The following is an 18,186-nucleotide window of genomic DNA, read 5'->3' as shown; positions in this document are numbered from 1 at the left end:
TACCACCTTATCAGAATTCAGCAGGGTAAGGACATTAAATGCCACAGTATTTTCTTGCACCGTGTGCCAACTGGTTTCCCCCAGTACAAAACATTTCTTTAGTTTCCCAATTACTACCACATTATTTATATAAAACTGTTTCTTGATACAATTGACCATATTTGCCTGTTACATTGAATTTGTGCATTGCCTTTCTAATTTTTTTATTTACTCACCTGTGCTATTCTACTATACTTTGCTACAATTCTGTTCTTCTATTCTTGCTCTTGGTAACCTCGATATCCCTTTCACTCTAATGACAAAGAATTCTTAATTTATCCAACTTTGCTTCTTAGTGAGAATCTTGTGGTTCTTAATTTACTGAAACAGATACCAATTCTCCTTCCCTCTCTCTTCCCATTAAACTTCTTTCTCAGGATATCTTATCTACCAATATGAGCTTTTAGTGTTGTTCTTCATCCTCCCTTTCCTGACAATGCTTGGTAAGTGAATCTCATCATTACCAAGTCAGTCTCAAACTGCTTTTTATCTTCATATTCTCATCTGACTTATTCCTGGGGTTTAGAACCAAATGTACACAAACAACAACCAAAAAAGAAACACAACGAGATTTCAGTGCTTTCCTGCACAGTTTGTGTCCAGCTGGTTTCCTTTTCTACCAGAGTTCTGGGCAACTGAATTATCATCTTCAAGTTTTATAACTATGCCTTCTTACCAATCACATTTCCCATTTGAATAAAGCATGAGCAGTTATGAGGTGATGGCAGCATTAATCTCAAACTATTCATTTAGGAACTTTGTTTATTAGGAACTCTGGTAAACTTAGGGTATTTCTTTCATACAGTTGGAAGAAATGGCTGAGCTGTAGCAGTTACACAGCCAACAGCTGTGCCTTTCATGCACCTCCCACAGACGCACATCTAAATCAATAAATTTATAAAACAGCTAAACTCATTTAATCACCAGCTTTGAACATTTCCAATTTTTGAAACAACTTCAGACATTTGTGTCTTGTAACCCCCTTCACTAAAAAGTGCCATCCAAGTGTTTCTGACATTCTGCAGGACTTCTTGTTCCTAAATGACAACTTCAATCCAGCGGCAACTCCAGCACGGAGCTCTGTGGTGGAATTCTGAGAACATATTTTCCCACCATTTCAAAAGCAATATAAATTTTTAAAGTGTTCTGTCATACTGGTAAAAATCACAAACATTGCCATACGAAAAGGGCAATTTGGTTTCCTTCAGGAGCAAAGGAACAACTCCTGACAAATGCTGTTTGTCCTGCAGCCACTGGCGTTCTGCTTCATAATGAGTAACCTGGAGAAACAGGATGGAGGAGGCCTCAAAGCACAACAGTTCTGACAAGGAGATGAACACAGTATCATACAGTAGTCACAAATATACTTAGCAATGAAACATGAGAGCTAAAAAACATGCTCAGATTTGAAGACTCCAAATTTACCAAGGAGAGCGATGCTAAGTCTAATGATCGCTATAAAGTGCCTGACAACAAACTGTGACAGAGGGGAAAGCCTGGTGTGTCCCCTCCTCCATTGCTCTGCTAACACCAGACTATTCCCCATGATACATTTAACATTCTACAACCCTGCAAAAGGGAGAAAGTAATTTGGCTCTCCCAACTATTCCTGCAAACATACAATGTAAAACCTCGCTGCTCATTTGAGAATCCCTTCAGTATTTTGCCAGGAGTAAGGAGGATTCTCGCCCTGTCTTTTGTTAAATAATAAAAACAATCCCTAAACCACATAAAAAACCCCAAACCTTTAACTACCTAAAATCACCAATATTCCCTTCTATTAATTTCTAACAAATTTTGTGTTACAAAACCAACAGTTTTTCAGCTGCTCTGGTTCCTGAAATTGCCTCCTGACATGAGGTAGATGTGATCAGACAGCACTGTCTTCTTGAATCTACAAACTGCAGTAACAGTGAAGTGTGAAGTGACTAATGGTTGGGTCCTGATACCAGCCCAGGATGGAGCAGCACGATGTGCTGGGGACATTCTCTTCAGGACTTGAGTGACATAAGCAGACTGCTCTGATAATAAATACTGGTTATTTGCAGTACTCCAAGTATTCAGAGTAAGAAAACGTGCAGAATGAAACACTGAGTACTAAACCAGTCCTGCCAGCAACTAATCTTGCATTCTCCGAGTCCTTACTGATTGAATTTGGTACCAAGTTACTTCCATACTGTATTGAAGGAAAACTCTGGCTGTGATAGCACCAAACTCTCCTCAGACTATGGCAAATTGGGAACCGACATTAAAAATTAGCACTACAGAGTGATGCACTTCCATATTTCTTCAGTAACAATTCTTATTTTTTTCCATGAAATGGTGCAAATAATCCCAACCAGCAACAGCATCAGACTGCTTACAAAACATGCTTTTGTTTCAGGGAAAAGTACATCTTGCATATCAAAAAACTCCACCTAGACACAGACCTATCACTCCCTAATCTTACACAGCCAAAAGTCAAATTCATTTTAAAACAGAAAATTAAAAGCTTACTAGAAGTGAGTGGCACTATAACAGTACTTATGTAGGAAAGCCACTGTTTTCTTTGGCAGACATTAAGCTGAGAAGTTGTATAAAACAATTGCTGAGGTTTTTTGTTTGTGTTGTTTTGGGGCTTTTTTAGATAAAATAGCATCTGAGGAAGGCTTTTCATTCACTTTGCTGAATTTTACATGCTGTTTACATGCTGAACATTACATGCTGTTTCTCCCTTTACACAGTCCAAACCAAATTATCTTTAATAGTATTATTCTCACTAACAAAGAATCCAAACATGGTTAACTTGTAAAATGCACACTGATGACTTTACAGTTCATTAATGGCACAATTCACATTTCCAGAACAACTGTAACTTCACTATAGGACTGTAATAACGACAGAATTTGGAATTTACTCCAATAAAGGAATTAAACTACCTCACCTGAAAACCCAAACATTCTTATTCATATGCACCACATGTGGTTTCTAAAGGGCACTGCCACACAACAGAGATGGCCTTAACATTCAAGGAATAGTTTGGCTTAAATTTAATTATTCACTGGTCTCCCTCCCCTTTTCTGTGAGATCAAAAATCTTTGTAACAGGGCAAAGGTGTTTATTATCCATGCAACTCCTAAAAGCAGACTTTTCACTTAATTCTTCATTCCCAAATCTCCTGAAAGAATCAAACACTGGCTCTCATGGATATTCTGGACTCAGAGAAACCTTCACCAGTTTTCACATCATGTTACTTTATAAATTGGGATTCAAATGTATCTAAGTATGCCATTTCCAAAAGAAAGTTGTTTCATTCTTACTAAATTCAGGGTACCAGAGACACTGTTCTGGTGGTCAGGATGCACATGAAGAGGACTCAGCCTACAGCACCATTCAAGAAAACATGTAAGAGTGAAGAAAAAAAACTTTCCCTTCTTTCCCTCCCGTAGTCAAAACCCAGAGGCATCTCCCACGGATTTCTTACCATTTTATAAAGATCTGAAACACTGATCTGATCTGAATCCACAACCTCAAAGTCCTTCCGAGGCACTAAATCCAGGCCCAGGTGTCTGCAAAGAGAAGGAAGGAGCAGTGGTGAGTGTAACACATCAGTGTTCCCTGGGACCTGCCACGTGTGCTCACAGGGGCAGCCACAGGGAAATACTGAACTGCTTCATCTTACTGCAACTGGGAATCAATAAACAGATACCCTTCGAAATAAAATTAATTATCAAACAAAACCCCACCATGAACTTGTTATTTTTTGTTCCCTGACCTCAGTGGAGTTCCAGCAATTACTGCAGGGTGAGGCTTTTGGCCAATATGTTGGTGCAGTACCCAAAACAAGGTAATTTCAAACACGGGAAAGTCACAGGCAAATAAAGCTTGTACTCTGGTTTCTGCTGCAGGATTTGAGTAAGTTCCTTCACCAAATAATGAAAAAGTTCCATTAGCAGCCCTGTTCAAATGTGCAAACAGATCCTGAGCCTTGGGAAGCTGCTTTGATATTCCTGGTGTTCGTACAACTTAACCCCCAACTTCATCACTATGTTAACTTATCATTTTTTCTAAATAATAAATAATAACTGCAATAACAAGAACTTTAATCTGTATTTGTAACACACACACACAAAAGTCTTTTAATTACTCTGAAAAGAATATGTTGGCTCCAATCAAATATATAAACTACTAAAAAAAAGTATCCCAGTGCAAAAAAGATGACTAGTTAAGGAATTCAGCAGTAAAGGCAGAAGTTCAAGTCCCAGCTGCATGTGAGCAGCAGACAGAATAATATTTTTCAGCCAGACAAATAAATGAAAAACTGATAACAATTAATTAATAACTGTAAACTGCAGAACAAGACAACCTTAAAGGTGACAAACCCCAAGTTTCACTCCATGGATCAACAGGTTCTGAGGCACAAAGAGTTCTGAGCATCACAAAAAAAATCTACTCTCAACACACACGCTAGGACTAAATTAAAGAAACACATGAATTAACCATTTTCCTGCTTTTGTCTTATGTAACTGACTCTTCACTTATGGATATTTTATACTGAAATTCTTAATAGTCTTAAAGAAAAAAAAAAATTACAGAAGAGGTGCCCTTATGAACTACCTTTGCACTCCTTCTGTCACTAACTACAAAAGAAAAGCAAAAGTCAATTTAATTTTGTAATCAGAGAGGGAAACATTCTGCACAGACTTGTTCCTGATGGCAAATGAAAAATTTTATGGGAAAAAAACCTCTCTGGTACTGCAGAGTAATTGTATGGAGCAATAAACACAAGGCTGCAGGCATTAGAGTCTCTCTCTGAGCAATTGGCTTAAAACAACAGAAGGGAGAACCAGGGGTTTGTAGGAGAAGCTCCCTTACCTCTGCTCACCACAGACTTTGAAACATTTGACCGAGAAGTTTCCAAACTCCTCAGTTCTTTTTGAAACTTTGCCTAATGCAATTTTCCTTCTTTATTTATATCCCTAAATCATCACATCCCAAAATATAGCTCAGCTCTGGTTCCCTTGCTGGCAAACAACTGTTAGGCAACATTGTAATCATTAAAATATCCTACTGACAAACTGGAGTTTCCACATTCTTAGTTCTTTGCCAAAATCAATTATATTTTCAATGGAAAAATAAGGAACTGTTTTTCTTCTTCAGTGCAGTTTCATGTCAAATACCAATTTCTAAATTCTAATGCCCCATTGTGAAAGTGATGGTTTTACACCTTCTGCACGTTTTGTTTTGATTAAACCCATCAAACACAAGTTATCTGTGGCTCAGGACGAGCATCTGAAAACTGCAGCTGCAAAGATGAAAATGACTGTATCTATTTACCAAATGAAAAAGACTGAAACAAGAATGCACCAGGTAATCCTTGACTGCAGCTGCCATTTGAGCCTACTTATAAAAATGGTAACAGGTAAAGGCAGTAAGAGATCACTGTAAAGTTTTTTTGAAAAAAATGTTAATGCTCATCAAATTCATTCACAGAATTTTTCCTGAATCTGAATATCCAAACAACCTCCAAAATACCCCGTCATTCACGTGTACACACCCCCCCACTCCTAAAGTACATTGATAAAGGAATTTCTCCTCAACACACAGATAAGAACAAATAATTTCCTACTAACGTTATCAAACCCACTTGTCCCTGCACTACAGCTCCAGGGCAGCTCCAAAGCCCTAATAAAGTTCTTCAGGAAAACCTGGTAGAGCCAATCCCAGCCTGACATGGTTGTATTTGCATCATTCCAACTCTCTGGAGAACTGAGGTCAAACAGTGGTTGGACTCATTACTCAACACATGACAAACGTATTATCTTCTACTTAATGATGTTCAACACAACTGCAGTAGCATCCCTGTGAAACTTATCTAATATCCTATTTTTAGTTAAATCCCTTAACACCGTGGATTTTGAGCCCAGAAGATTCTCATTCTCTAATACTATGTTAATCCTGCACAATACTTGCTCCCTGCAAATAAAGGTGTCTCTGCTGTGGTACCAGCACGCTGCCATTTGCTGTGCAGGTGCAAGTTCAGCTTTATACATTCCATTTGTATCAATTATTTTTTAGTCTGTGCAGGACTGACAACATAATGCTTGGAACAGCAACGACAGGCAGTGGCCCACTTTCACTCTCTATTACCAAATACTGGGGGCAGCAGCTGCCAAGCAGTATTTCTCCAAAACATAGCATGCATAAAAATTACATAATGTGCTGGTTTGTTTATTTGACAGTTCCTCTCTCCACAATACTTCCTCTTACAAGCAAATTCTTGTGCTCTTTTATTCTGCCTTCACACTGAACCGCCTTTCAAAAATATTTACCAACTATACCTACAAAATAACCCCAAACCCATGAATTACCTCTTGATAGCACATGCCTGGGATACTTCCACCTGCCATTTAGACATTCTCCCTTTTCTACATAGAAGTCTTTAGAATTTTCCTTTCTTAGGGAGAAAAATAATTTAGAAATCCACCACCTAAAATCACTACATACCTTTCTCTCAAGTAATATAAAAACAAACTGACTGACAAAATTACAGACCTTTTCAATACTGAAAGGGATGAACACACAACGTTAACTGGGCTTCTAGAGAAAATCAATCTGGGTTTAATGGCAATTTGGAAGAATGATCCTAATGTACAGTATGGTCATTTATTTACAATACAAACTCTACAGCATTTAGAATTAATAAAACCACAAGTCCTAACAACTCTTCCTAGAAGAACCTTGCAGCAATATGCCTAAAGACTGAAAAAAAAAGGTCTTTAAGATGAACATCCAGTTTTGAAGAACAGATTGGGAGAGCTCATCACGTCTCTGCAGTGTGCACGATCTCATTTCCTCTCCTCCAAAAATGTTCACTTTACCTTGATCTTTTCCACTTTAATTTTGCAGCCACCAATTTTCCTTGGATTCCTTCTCTCAGTATATCAAAGCCTCATTTAGTATCATTTTATTTCTCTTAGACAAATAAGAAATGGCTTCCAGAAACACTGTCAGTGTATTTAGGGGAAAATGACACCAGTTCAACAAACTGAAAATCCCCCCCTCACTGGTGGTGCCAGAAGTGCCAAACATTTCACACTTGCATCACTCCTTCCCAAACAATATCACTGAGTAATGACCAATGGCAGGATAAAAGTGGCTTTTCACTAAATTAGCAAACACTACATACCAGATGTGTAAGATTACCTGTTTCCTGAAAGCTACTTGGTCATGGAATATCTCATGTTCGGTGGTTCTACCTTGAATAATTAAAGCCCTGCTTGAACTGCAGGTATTCAACCTTCTCAGTCAACAGCAATGCATGTTAATAACAACGGTTTTCATTTCTTTTATTTGCAAATCTCCATTATGACAGAATAAGCAATGAACATTATTATAATATTTGAGAAAGGGCAGTACTGTGTGAACATACATATGAAAATCATCAGGTTTTTTAGCAGATTGAGACAGGTGGTCCTAAGTTTTATAGTAAAACTCAGAGAGGGGAGACAGAAGAAAGTGGAAGAACTCTTCCAGAAATTCTATGGAAAAGAGCAATGTTGCAGATATACCTTCCAATTCCCAGACATTTAAATTTAAATACTGCAAGTATCTCTGCTATTATGTACCTTTCTCTCTAGGGAGTTCAATACCTGTTCTTCTTTCCCCACACAAGCATCCTGAGCAGATGAACATAATCATGAACACACTCATATTTACTGATTTCACTGATGCTTCTCCATAACTGTCACACATTAGATTTAACTTACAGTCTTACTGATCTTCCTATTTAGTGATTTTACATTAAAGAAAAGTCTACAGCTGCCTCATAGAACAACCTATCCTCTTCACAGCTGAACTGCTCTCTGCTCTCCTCATCTTTTTTTTTTACAACATTTTTGCTGCTTCCTGTTGCTAATTTCATCCATAAACTCTGAGCAAAAACAGGCAGGTGTAACGTTCAAAAACAGTCTCTTGGTTCCCATTTATTCTACTGGGAATGAGAATGGGAAATATCTAACTCTGCACTGCAGAGCAATGATGATGCAATCTATTCATGTCCTTCAGAGCTTGCTTTCAACAAGAGAGACATGAAACGTAAGCTGGGGGCTCGCTAAACTTCAGGTATGTCCCTCAGAGCAGACTGTGAGGGGGTGACTAAGGAACTCAGTCAAACAGAGCTTAGTGAAAAATACTGGATTTTCTTCCTTAGTCACCAACTTACAGGATTCCTCCCCACTCCCACATGCTAATTAGGACTAATCCCACTCCTGGTGGAAAAGGAGTCACTGTATGCCTGAGAGTGAGAGTCATACTTGTGTCATGCACAACTTACCTGTCTGATACACAGCTCAGAGCAAACAATGCTGGCCAAGGGCCAGTTTTTGTCTAATGGCAATTTATTACCATTTCTATGTGAATGTATTGCAGTTGCCTGGCTTTAAAAAAAAAAAAACCGTCCACAAATTCACCACAGAACTGACAAAGGAGAGTCTAAACCTCTGAGAAACGTCATTATATAAAAAGTCCAAATATCACAGCCTCAGCTCCCATGTCCCTGTTAACTGTGAGATTCTCTACTCCTTGCACCAACCATTAAAATACTTCTTCCGTGGAAAAAAATGTGGGTTTAGTAGCTCTGAACACATCCTCCCTATTATTTCCTAGACTGATACACAGTAAGTAAAGTGACCTAATCCTTCTAAAAGTGCAGAGAGCCTTAGAAAAGGCCTACCAGTAAAGAGCTCCTTTCATAGCAACAGCAGAACTGTGCAACAAACTCACTGCAAAAAGCTCTATTGGATTTCTGAATAATCCCACGTTCTACCTGCGGAAAGAAAACGTCCTGTCGGGGGTTTTTGTTAATAAAAGCTACTTGAGAAGAACGAGAAGGATGAGGTGGCAGCAGGTACTTACTCATTGCCCCAGTCCAGCCTCACCGTGAGGTGCCTCTTGACCTCCCGCACCTGGTCCTGGGTGAGGTGCCCCGAGAGCAGCTGCCGGCGCAGGTCAATGAGCTCGTTCATCACGTGCCGCAGCTTGTAGAAAAGATCCACCTTGTGCTTCTGGAGAGGCACGGTTTGGGGAGCAGAGGGGAGGAGGGAGAGAGAAAGAAAGAGGCAGGGAGGGAGAAAAGCAGTGGAAAGAAAGGGGAGGGGGAGTTAATAAGTTTGGAAAGGGAAAGAGTGTGAGAAAGAAAGAAAGAAAGAGAGAAAGAAAGAGATTAATAAGTTCCCACACTGTCATTGAATTGCCCTAGAGGAACATCAATCCAGTTTTTACATGCTTTAAAATATTTACATCAAAGAGTGGTGTCAACTCGTGCTATTTAAACTAAATAACTTCTTATCCCTAAGGTTTAGGCTCAATCTGCTAAGAGGCCCATTTTCTGATGGAACTTAATGCTATAGAGAAGAGGATTCATTATACACAGCAGGGATTGCTTATTCCAAACATACAATAAATTCAAAGATTTATAGTGATGGAGAGGTGAAAAAGCTTGGTTTCAGTCAGCAGTGAACTGAATGGTTCTGAACAGTTAGCATCAATTAATCACCCCAACAAAAAAATATTCTCAATATTTTTGATATTGCAATTGCTAATATTTACTCAGGTATTTATGTTGAGGGGGAGACATGAATATTCATTACCTGCACTCCAAAAGGGACTAAAGCAGTTAATGAGAAAATCCACCAGTAAAACTACTTTGAAAGAGAAAAATCACCACAGACAATAAAAAAACTCCACACCACCACCATCAGTAAAGAAAATAAAACAATTTAAAAAAAAACCCAACAAAACAACTAACACCACAATCCTTTCCAAAAGAACTAGTATTATTCAATTATGGAAAAAAAACCTTCCCCCAAACCCACCAAACCAAATCCCCCAAAACCAGACAGAAAAGGAAATACTTTTTTTCCCCTGCAGAAAATAACTACATGGGAAGTCCACAAAAAGGCAAGTCTGGGGCCAACAACCAAGGCCATCCCTAAGATAAGGCCGTGTGTCCAAACTACTCCACTATCTGCTGGATCACAACTGTGTGGCAAAGTGGCTCCTGCCTGCACAGCCCCGTCTCCTCCCTGCACAGAACAGCCAATGTGCAGTGAATCCCAGCAGGAAAAGCAAGCTCGCCTGTTGCAGCTGGATGTTGTTTTTTAAACAACTGAGCTCCATTCCCACTGCTTTGAAAGGCCTGAAATGTTTGAGTCTCACTTAGGAAAACAGTGACCAGATGGACTGACACTGAGCCTGCACAAGCTGGCACTGCCTTGATCACAGATCTGCTCGTCCATGAGTGGTTTATAAAAGCTCTCTAAGTAGAGACACCTGCATTTATCAAGACTAGGTCTGATGGAGGAACATCCACAAAGAGAAACATAAGTGTTTTCTATTGAAACACATTATTAGAGCAAGTGGTTTTGACTTGTTTTACCAAAAACAGCAAAGATGAGATGAAAAAAGAACTTCCACCTACTTGAGTTTGTTTTCCTATAAGACCACTAGATTTGCATGACTTAGGAAAACAAACATCAATGCAATCCCTTTTGATAAGCTATTTTTTAATTTCTCTGAACCTGATTACACATCTGTTTTGCTGAAGGAAGTGGATTCATCTGCTGTTCTTATCAAACAATTTTCAGATGAAAAGATGCACAATCTTTTAACTGTGCATCTATACTGGTTTTGGTCCTGCTTGAAAAAAAGAAAAACAGACACAGATCCAACAGAAACAGATACATTTCGAGGGCTGAAAGACTTCTGTGAGGAAAATTATCATGCATAGCTGAAAAGTATAAAATTACTAGATTTTGTTTAGGTTTTCTCCCTAAATGTGGTCAAAAGTAAATGCTATATAAGCTGAAGATAATAGTAGGTATGAGAAATATCCATTTTTGTATGCTATTTATGTGAACAAGAAAAGGTTCTACCTTTTTCTAACACAAGATTAAGAAAAACACGTTTGGGAGCATTAAATAAGCAAATTAGGTATATACTAACAATAAAGCATCTGGCAATGAAATTATCATGAGAATCAGCTCAGAAATTATCACGTTCAGGCTTCCCAAATAAGTGTGCTAAGAGTCACTTTCTCACTCTTGTAACGATGGTTCAAGGTTATCATGTCCAGAACATTGTGCTGGTTAAATTACTGTATGTTCTATGGTCATGTTTAAACATTATTTTTTACAGAGATATCAGAAGCACTTACATTAAATACAAATAAATGCAATAACAGAATACAAGTATTTCACTTGCTTTAAACAGAATACACAGGTACTGACAGACAGAGCTAAACACAAAGTGTCCTTCTAGAAGATACAAAGTCCATGCAGGGAAGGGAGGAAGAGAAAGTGCAAAGCCCAGGAAGCTGTAGCTGTAATCTCAGGGAAGGAGTTATGAAGACTCAATAGATGCAAGATCCATCAAAGTGAAGGAAAACACTCTTGAGAGAGAAAGGAGAGCTAGAACACAGCTGAAGGCGGCTTCAGTCCAGGCTTGCAGGCAGCACAGAGTTTGAAGCAGTCAAAAAAACAGTTTATAACATCCCTCCTCACACTACAAGAGTCCAGTGACTAATAAGCTCCATTTGGGTGAGAAGGAAGGAAGGAGACGCACATATTTTAATGACTTTCCTCTGCCTTCTCTCTTTCAAGCCAAAAAAGCCCCCAAAAAACCAAAGAAAACAAAAACCACACCAAACAAACAAAAAACTAAAACAAAACACCCAAACAAACAAACAAACAAAACAACCAAAAAGCCCACACACTAAAGAGAAGCTGATCAGGATTCCTACCCCTGTGTAAAGATTAAAGTCAAACGGATGATGCTGGACAGCACATTTCCAGAAACAAAAACCCCTAATTTTAAGTATTAAAACACTTCAATTTTAATTAGAGTAGCACTATAAACAAACCTGAAACTTTATCATCTTGTTAGTAGTTAAATAAAAAATATGCAAGTCAGTCTGATATGTAAGCATTCATTCTGTTTTACAGCACATTTTCATACAACCCTTAACCTCTCATTTTTCATCTGGCTTTATCACGAGCTCCCAAGCAATGAGCACTTTATCAGTCCATCCAGAACAATCTGCTGTGTGCATTTATAAACATATTTGGCAAATGTTTTGCATCCGGAATATAAAAGCAAGTGTTTGTGCAGAGCTTTTATGGTAGTAATTAAGATGTGTCACAGACAAAGAACCTGGATGGCCTTAATGAATCAGGGACTCTTCCCACAAGCAGCACAAGTCCTCTAACACGTCTTGTTGCCTTATTTTACCATCCCCAGATACAAAACCCTTTCTTTTCTGTATTTCTTTGATCTGTTATAACTAACAAATCACACCAATCAGTGCTTGGATGACCTTGAGATGTGAAGCTGTGCATCAGAAAGGGGAATTCTAGCTGTATTTTTTTTCTTTTCCTGGCTCCGTAATAACTCTGTGGAGTTCAAAAGCCGGTTTTGGTGTGGGCCTTCCCCTGGGCCAGGCCCCGCCAGCCGCTCCCTCCGTCCCCCTCTCTGACAGGTCAGGGTAGGGGGGGATCAAATGACAATTTTTGTGGGTTGCAATAAACACAGGGAGTTCATTTACCAACTATCACCCTGGTAAAACAGACTTCACTTGGGGGAATTTATTTATCGCCAATTAAAACAGAATTGGGTGGTTAGAAACAACAAAAAAACCCCAAACCCTAAAAACCCTTGTCCCCAACCCACCCTCTTCCCAAGACCAACTTTTTTCCTTTACTTACAGTTCCTCCATCCTTCTGGAGAACGAGGGGGCCAATCCAGAGCAGCTCCTCCCTGCTTCTCCTTCCTCCTCCCAGTTTTCCCTGCTCCACGGGTTCTGCCCATGTGGATACCAGCATGGACACCTGCCCCAGTGTTCCTGGGGCTGCTTCTCACCCTCACTGCCTGGGGGGTGTTTGCTGTCCCTGCTCTGTCGAGGTCACCCCATCCCACTCACGGGTTCAGCTGTGCCCTGTGGAACCATCTGGAACTGAGCTGGCCCCTCAGTGCCAACCCCCGGCCCAGCCCCAGCACAGGAGGGTTTGAACGGGCAATCACACTCAAATTGAGCACACCTGAACCTGTTTTCACACTTATGGGGCTTTGAAAAGGCTTCAGCTGTGCCTTGTGGGACCACCTGGAACTGGGCTGTCCCCTCAGAGGGCTCTGTCTCCTCAGAGGGCTCTGTCCCCTCACAGGGCTCTGTCCCCTCACAGGGCTCAGTGCCAACCCCCGGCCCAGACCCAGCACAGGAGGGTTTTAAGGGGCAATCACAGTCAAACTGAGCACACCTGAACCTGTTTTCACGCTTATGGGGCTTTGAAAAGGCTTCAGCTGTGCCCTGTGGGACCATCTGGAACTGGGCTGTCCCCTCAGAGGTCGCTGTCCCCTCAGAGCCCACCCCTGGCCCAGCGGGTTTGAAGGGGCAATGACAGACACTCAAACTGAGCACACCTGAACCTGCTTTCGTGCTTATGGGGCTTTGAAACACTAAGGCTGCCTTCGCCATTCTCCTCTAAATAAATGCCTCATAATATGAAAATATATGAAAGACTGGTAGAGTATAGAAGCTCACCTATTTATATTCATTTTGTTACCATGACTTCATTTAACACTACTGTAAAGTCAGGATTTTGCCTCTCTCAAGAGCAGTCCCTTAAGACATTTCTTATAAAATTGCCTTAGGCTATAATAGGGGAGAGGGGCACAAAAAATTATTTTCCTTATAAAAGCAAGTGAGCAGCTTTTCCCAGGTTCCTTGTTACGGATTTTGGTATCTACATTAGATATTAAAGCCTGCAAGCACGATCAGCACATAAAAGGAAATACTAAAGCTAGAAATAACAAAAATCCTGCCTTTCTTCTCAGTTTTGTCTGGATTTTTTAATTAAGCAAATTACATTATAGTAAAACTGCTGGAATTTATAGATTTGTGCAATATTTATAGTTTAATCTTACTCAAAATCTATAATATAATTACCATGCAAACCTTAAACATCTGCTATCAAATTAGAGAGTATTCATCAAGTGCCTGTTGATGAATAAAAGTCAAGACTGTACAGGTCAATACAGGGATGTCTCAGGAACAGGGAAAGGAACTGAAGTAAAATTTGTGTGGGAGATGTGAACTGTACCCAGGTATCATGATTGGCACCCACAGAAAAAGCAATTTGGGAACACAAATTGCACATATTCTTCTGTTCTCCATGTGTGCCCAGACCTCTGTTCCTGTTTTATTCCAGAAATAAAATGGACTTTAATAACAGTTAAAAAATGCAGACAACAAAATGGGGAAAGTTACATCAAGCAAGAATAAAGTTAATAAATTACAACTTCTCCTAATTAAAACTACAAACTACATTTACAAAGGGTAGAGGTGCCATCCTGGAGTTCTCACAAGAGTCTGGGTTTGAGCTTACCCTTCTGTGACAGAACACCATCAAATATTCATAGAACCACTGGATCATAGAAATGCTAAGGTTGGAAAAGACCTCTAAGATCATCAAGTCTAATAAAAAACATTAGCCTTTCAATCAAGCAACAGACTGAGAAAGGAGGGCACCTCAATTTTGGTTTATTTCCATTCTTCTATCCTGAAAGTCTCTATTTATTAGTTCTCAATTTATTCATAAGGATGTATTATCATGACTAGTATTTATTTTCTCCTATGAATATTCAAAGCTGTTAGCTTCAAAAAGAAATTATTTACTCCAATAAAAATCTATTTAAATTGATTCTCTACTGTATTCACAGAGGGCATTTCAATTTATAGTGTGTATTAAAGCAGAGTAAATTAGAGTGACAGAAAAAATAAGTTCTTCAGACTTTCGCCAATGAAAATGTGTAAAATAGTTTAAAATACTGACATGTGACAAAGGAGAAACTTAAGCAGTAAAAAGAATGATATAACATCAATAAAGAAGGCAAGAGCAGGGCAAAACAGCAAAACAAAGTCTGTACAAGATAAGCAGAGATGTTGCTACAAGCTTTCCCTCTATATTAGATTAAATGACGTCTCTGAATTACCATATACCACACTTGAGTAGTACAGTCACTTTTTTCTAGATAAACTATGTCCTTTTGCTTCTTCCAAAGAGTCAAATCCTTGGGCTCAGAGCTGAAAGATATTTTGAATTTACATCAGTAACTTCATGAAAAGGTTCCTTGCACTCTTGACAACAAGGAGAAACTACAAGAACTGTGGCTTTGCCTGAGTTGCAAAATAAAACTAAATTCTCAGAAGAATGAAGCCTGTGATAGAAAGCCCTGAATCGCACAGAAGCTGACTGCACACAGCACCTCACACCAGCAGTACATATGCAAACTCCTCACCCTCATTATTCCCCCTACTTCTCTGAAATGTAGTACAAATTTCATCTGTGCAGAGCTTGTGGTAACCTCCCCCTCTACTCAGGAGTATTTAATATGCTTTACAGGAAACTTTGTGCAGCAAAACAACTGGACTGCCTCCAAAATAATTTCAGAACTTCATTGGATTGCACATTAAAAAATCAAATGCAATTACTAGAAAATCCTTTACGATAAACAGAAAACATGAATTATTCGATCTGCTCCAAAACTGAAATGGTGCATTTAAATCAAAGCTATCTGTCAACATGTCCAAAAACCTGGTGATACCTTCTACCTGTTGCAAAACAAATGAACACCCTTCCCAGCTATAAACACCACATGGAGAGGAACCCAGGGAACACTGCACCAACAGCAACACTTAAGGTAGAACATAACACAGGACAACTCTGACAGTGCTGTCAAAGCTATTTGCCCTTGAAAAGGGTGTTGTATTTCCCAAGATCTCCATTACTGTCTATGAAGGGCAGTGGGTAATATTTAAACCTGTTACCACAATGCTCTGTACCCCCCAATCAACCCATCTCAGTTCAGAGCTCTCCACTCAACATTATGAAGAAAAACGTATTTATGAAGGGTTAGTACCAAGCTATTGCCCTTCTTCAAGAAGAGAGGTTTTCTCCTATTTGTATCACCTCTCAGAACTTAAATTTCTAACTTACAGATGCAATTCAGAACCTATTTTTATTTACAGTAATGAAGTACTGTACAAACAACTTCTCCGCTCTAAAAATCAGTTATGCCAAGTACAAGTTATTACACTCACTAGCAGTCAATATGTGCATCTTGACTCCCATATCTCTTCCTTATTTACAACTTCAGATACCTGAGTTGTCTAATACAGGAACTTGGGACAAGTTAGGGATGACAATATTTAACAGTTAGAGAAACAATTTTAAACAAATCTGACACAATTTGTGTGTCTGACTTCACGATATTAGTATTCACATGCTTTTGTTACTCTTATATTCTGTATCACCACCATCAGGAAATGCATCTTGGCCAGAACAGGACACGTATTCTGGGTCTAAATTAGTGTTGTTTAGCTTTTTTGGTTAACAGAAAAAACAGGATGCAAAAAAAGGAGATTGGTCTTCTCCAGGAAAAATAAGAAGGGGCTCTGTGGGATAATTACTGTGAGAAGAGGAAAATATGGGTGAATACCCAAAAGTGGCCCTCTGTCTCCAGCCCATCCCTATCCTGCTGCCACTGACGGGAGCTGAGGGCTGGAAAAACCTGCATAACAAGATTGTGGCAGAGACTGCAGCTTACCATTGCTTTGTTGAAATTCAATTGAAGTTCCTAAATCTTTAGAAGCAACAGCAACATTAACCTCATTTCCTAACATCACCATAAACTTCTAACAAAGCTTAAGGAAATGGAATTGAAGGGGATAAACGCAGAGGTTTAATTCTTCATTTCTATAATACTGCAAAACAAGTGACATTAACACCCCTTTTCAATCCACATTACATTTATTGAAGCCAGTTCCAAATCCTTTGGATATTAAATGTATTTATTTGTTTTCATGTTCTAAGAACACAAGAGTAAAAACATCTTACAGGTTCTTAAACGTAAGCACATACAATTTAAGTTTATTTTCCATTCTGAGGAAAAAGAAATACACATGCAAGGCTTTCACTATTTAATTAAGGATGATTACCCCATTTTTGAATGGCTTGGCCATGACATATAAACTGTTAAAAGGACACAAGAACAACCATATTTTTCTTTGGAAGTACAACTGACTACATGAAGTTAAACTTCCTAAAGACATTACAGTAAGAAAAGAGCCCAAGAACATGAAAGAAGCTTCTTTTTCCCATTGTGATCCTACTTACTGTCCTGCTCCCTCCCCTTAGATCCTGAGCTCTCCCATCTCCAGGTCACTGCAGCCAAGGATGCCTCTGACCTTCATGTCCCCACCCTGCCCTTCCTTGTTTGTAAACAGGAGTCCCAGCAGTGAAGGAGCTTTAATAAGCACAACTAAAATTGGTACCAAATGTTCCCTGCTCACATCATCACCTTCCATTTTTCTCACGGGCTCGTGTCCTCTATTTATGTAAAAACCACGGTCATAATGGCCCTTTACATCCCAAAATATATTTGCTGAATTATGTGGTCTTCCAGATGGGCTTGAAATAGAGCAAGTGTATTTCTCTTTCCCCCAGAAGTTCTGGTCCCACAAAGCTTGGAATATTGGTATATCTGGCTGAAAGACTTTCAACCTCCTGCTGGAATCTCTGTTACAGCCACTCAAAAGGCCTCCTGCTGGAAGCACTCTGAGTGCCAGCAGAAGCCAATTATCCTCTGATTTACTGGGAAAGGGAAAGCTGTATGGCCTTCACCTGATAACGACACGGATCTGGAGGATTTGGGGAAGACACTGCATTATAATACTAACTGGTGGTATTTATGTGTCAGAGAAGTAATAATAAATGATTTTACTCTGAAAGAAACTGAAGCAGTATAGAGTGAGTGTGGAAACCTCTATATTTCATATTTTAGTAGACTTTTTACCATCAGTCAAATGCAAAAGAACTTAAAACATTCAGAAGGAAGCTTCCAACCCATTACTAAATGGCTATGTTCTTTTGCAAATATAATATAACCTTCCTCATAAATCAGTGTTATTTTCTGCATGACAGAGAAATTATACTACCTTTCACATCAGTGTTAAAGTAGACTTAAATGATTTGGTTTCCATTTTGAATAAACACAATATATTTATTGATGTCATACTAATAAATAATTAACATTCACACTAATTAATAATAGTCA

The 18,186-nt window shown here is 39.1% G+C and overlaps 1 protein-coding gene across 9 annotated transcripts in view; it reads right to left on the bottom strand.

The window, feature by feature from the left end:
* The window catches only part of DOCK3 (dedicator of cytokinesis 3), a 190,896-nt gene that overhangs the window by 120,461 nt on the left and 52,249 nt on the right, over window positions 1-18,186 (bottom strand). For all 9 annotated transcript variants that reach the window (XM_027730440.2, XM_027729947.2, XM_027729618.2 and 6 more), the window contains exons 6-7: window positions 8,935-9,083; window positions 3,503-3,587 (exon numbers count right to left, since the gene is read on the bottom strand). In XM_027730440.2, the coding sequence (XP_027586241.1) occupies window positions 3,503-3,587; window positions 8,935-9,083 (234 nt within the window). The remainder of the gene's footprint in view (window positions 1-3,502; window positions 3,588-8,934; window positions 9,084-18,186) is intronic.

Source organism: Pipra filicauda, unplaced genomic scaffold (assembly GCF_003945595.2).
Source record: "Pipra filicauda isolate LSUMZ 115617 unplaced genomic scaffold, ASM394559v2 scaffold102_size2360937_pilon, whole genome shotgun sequence".
Classification (NCBI taxonomy): Eukaryota; Metazoa; Chordata; class Aves; order Passeriformes; family Pipridae; genus Pipra; species Pipra filicauda.
Note: the sequence above shows the minus strand (reverse complement) of the source record. Positions and strands in the feature narration are given on the sequence as shown.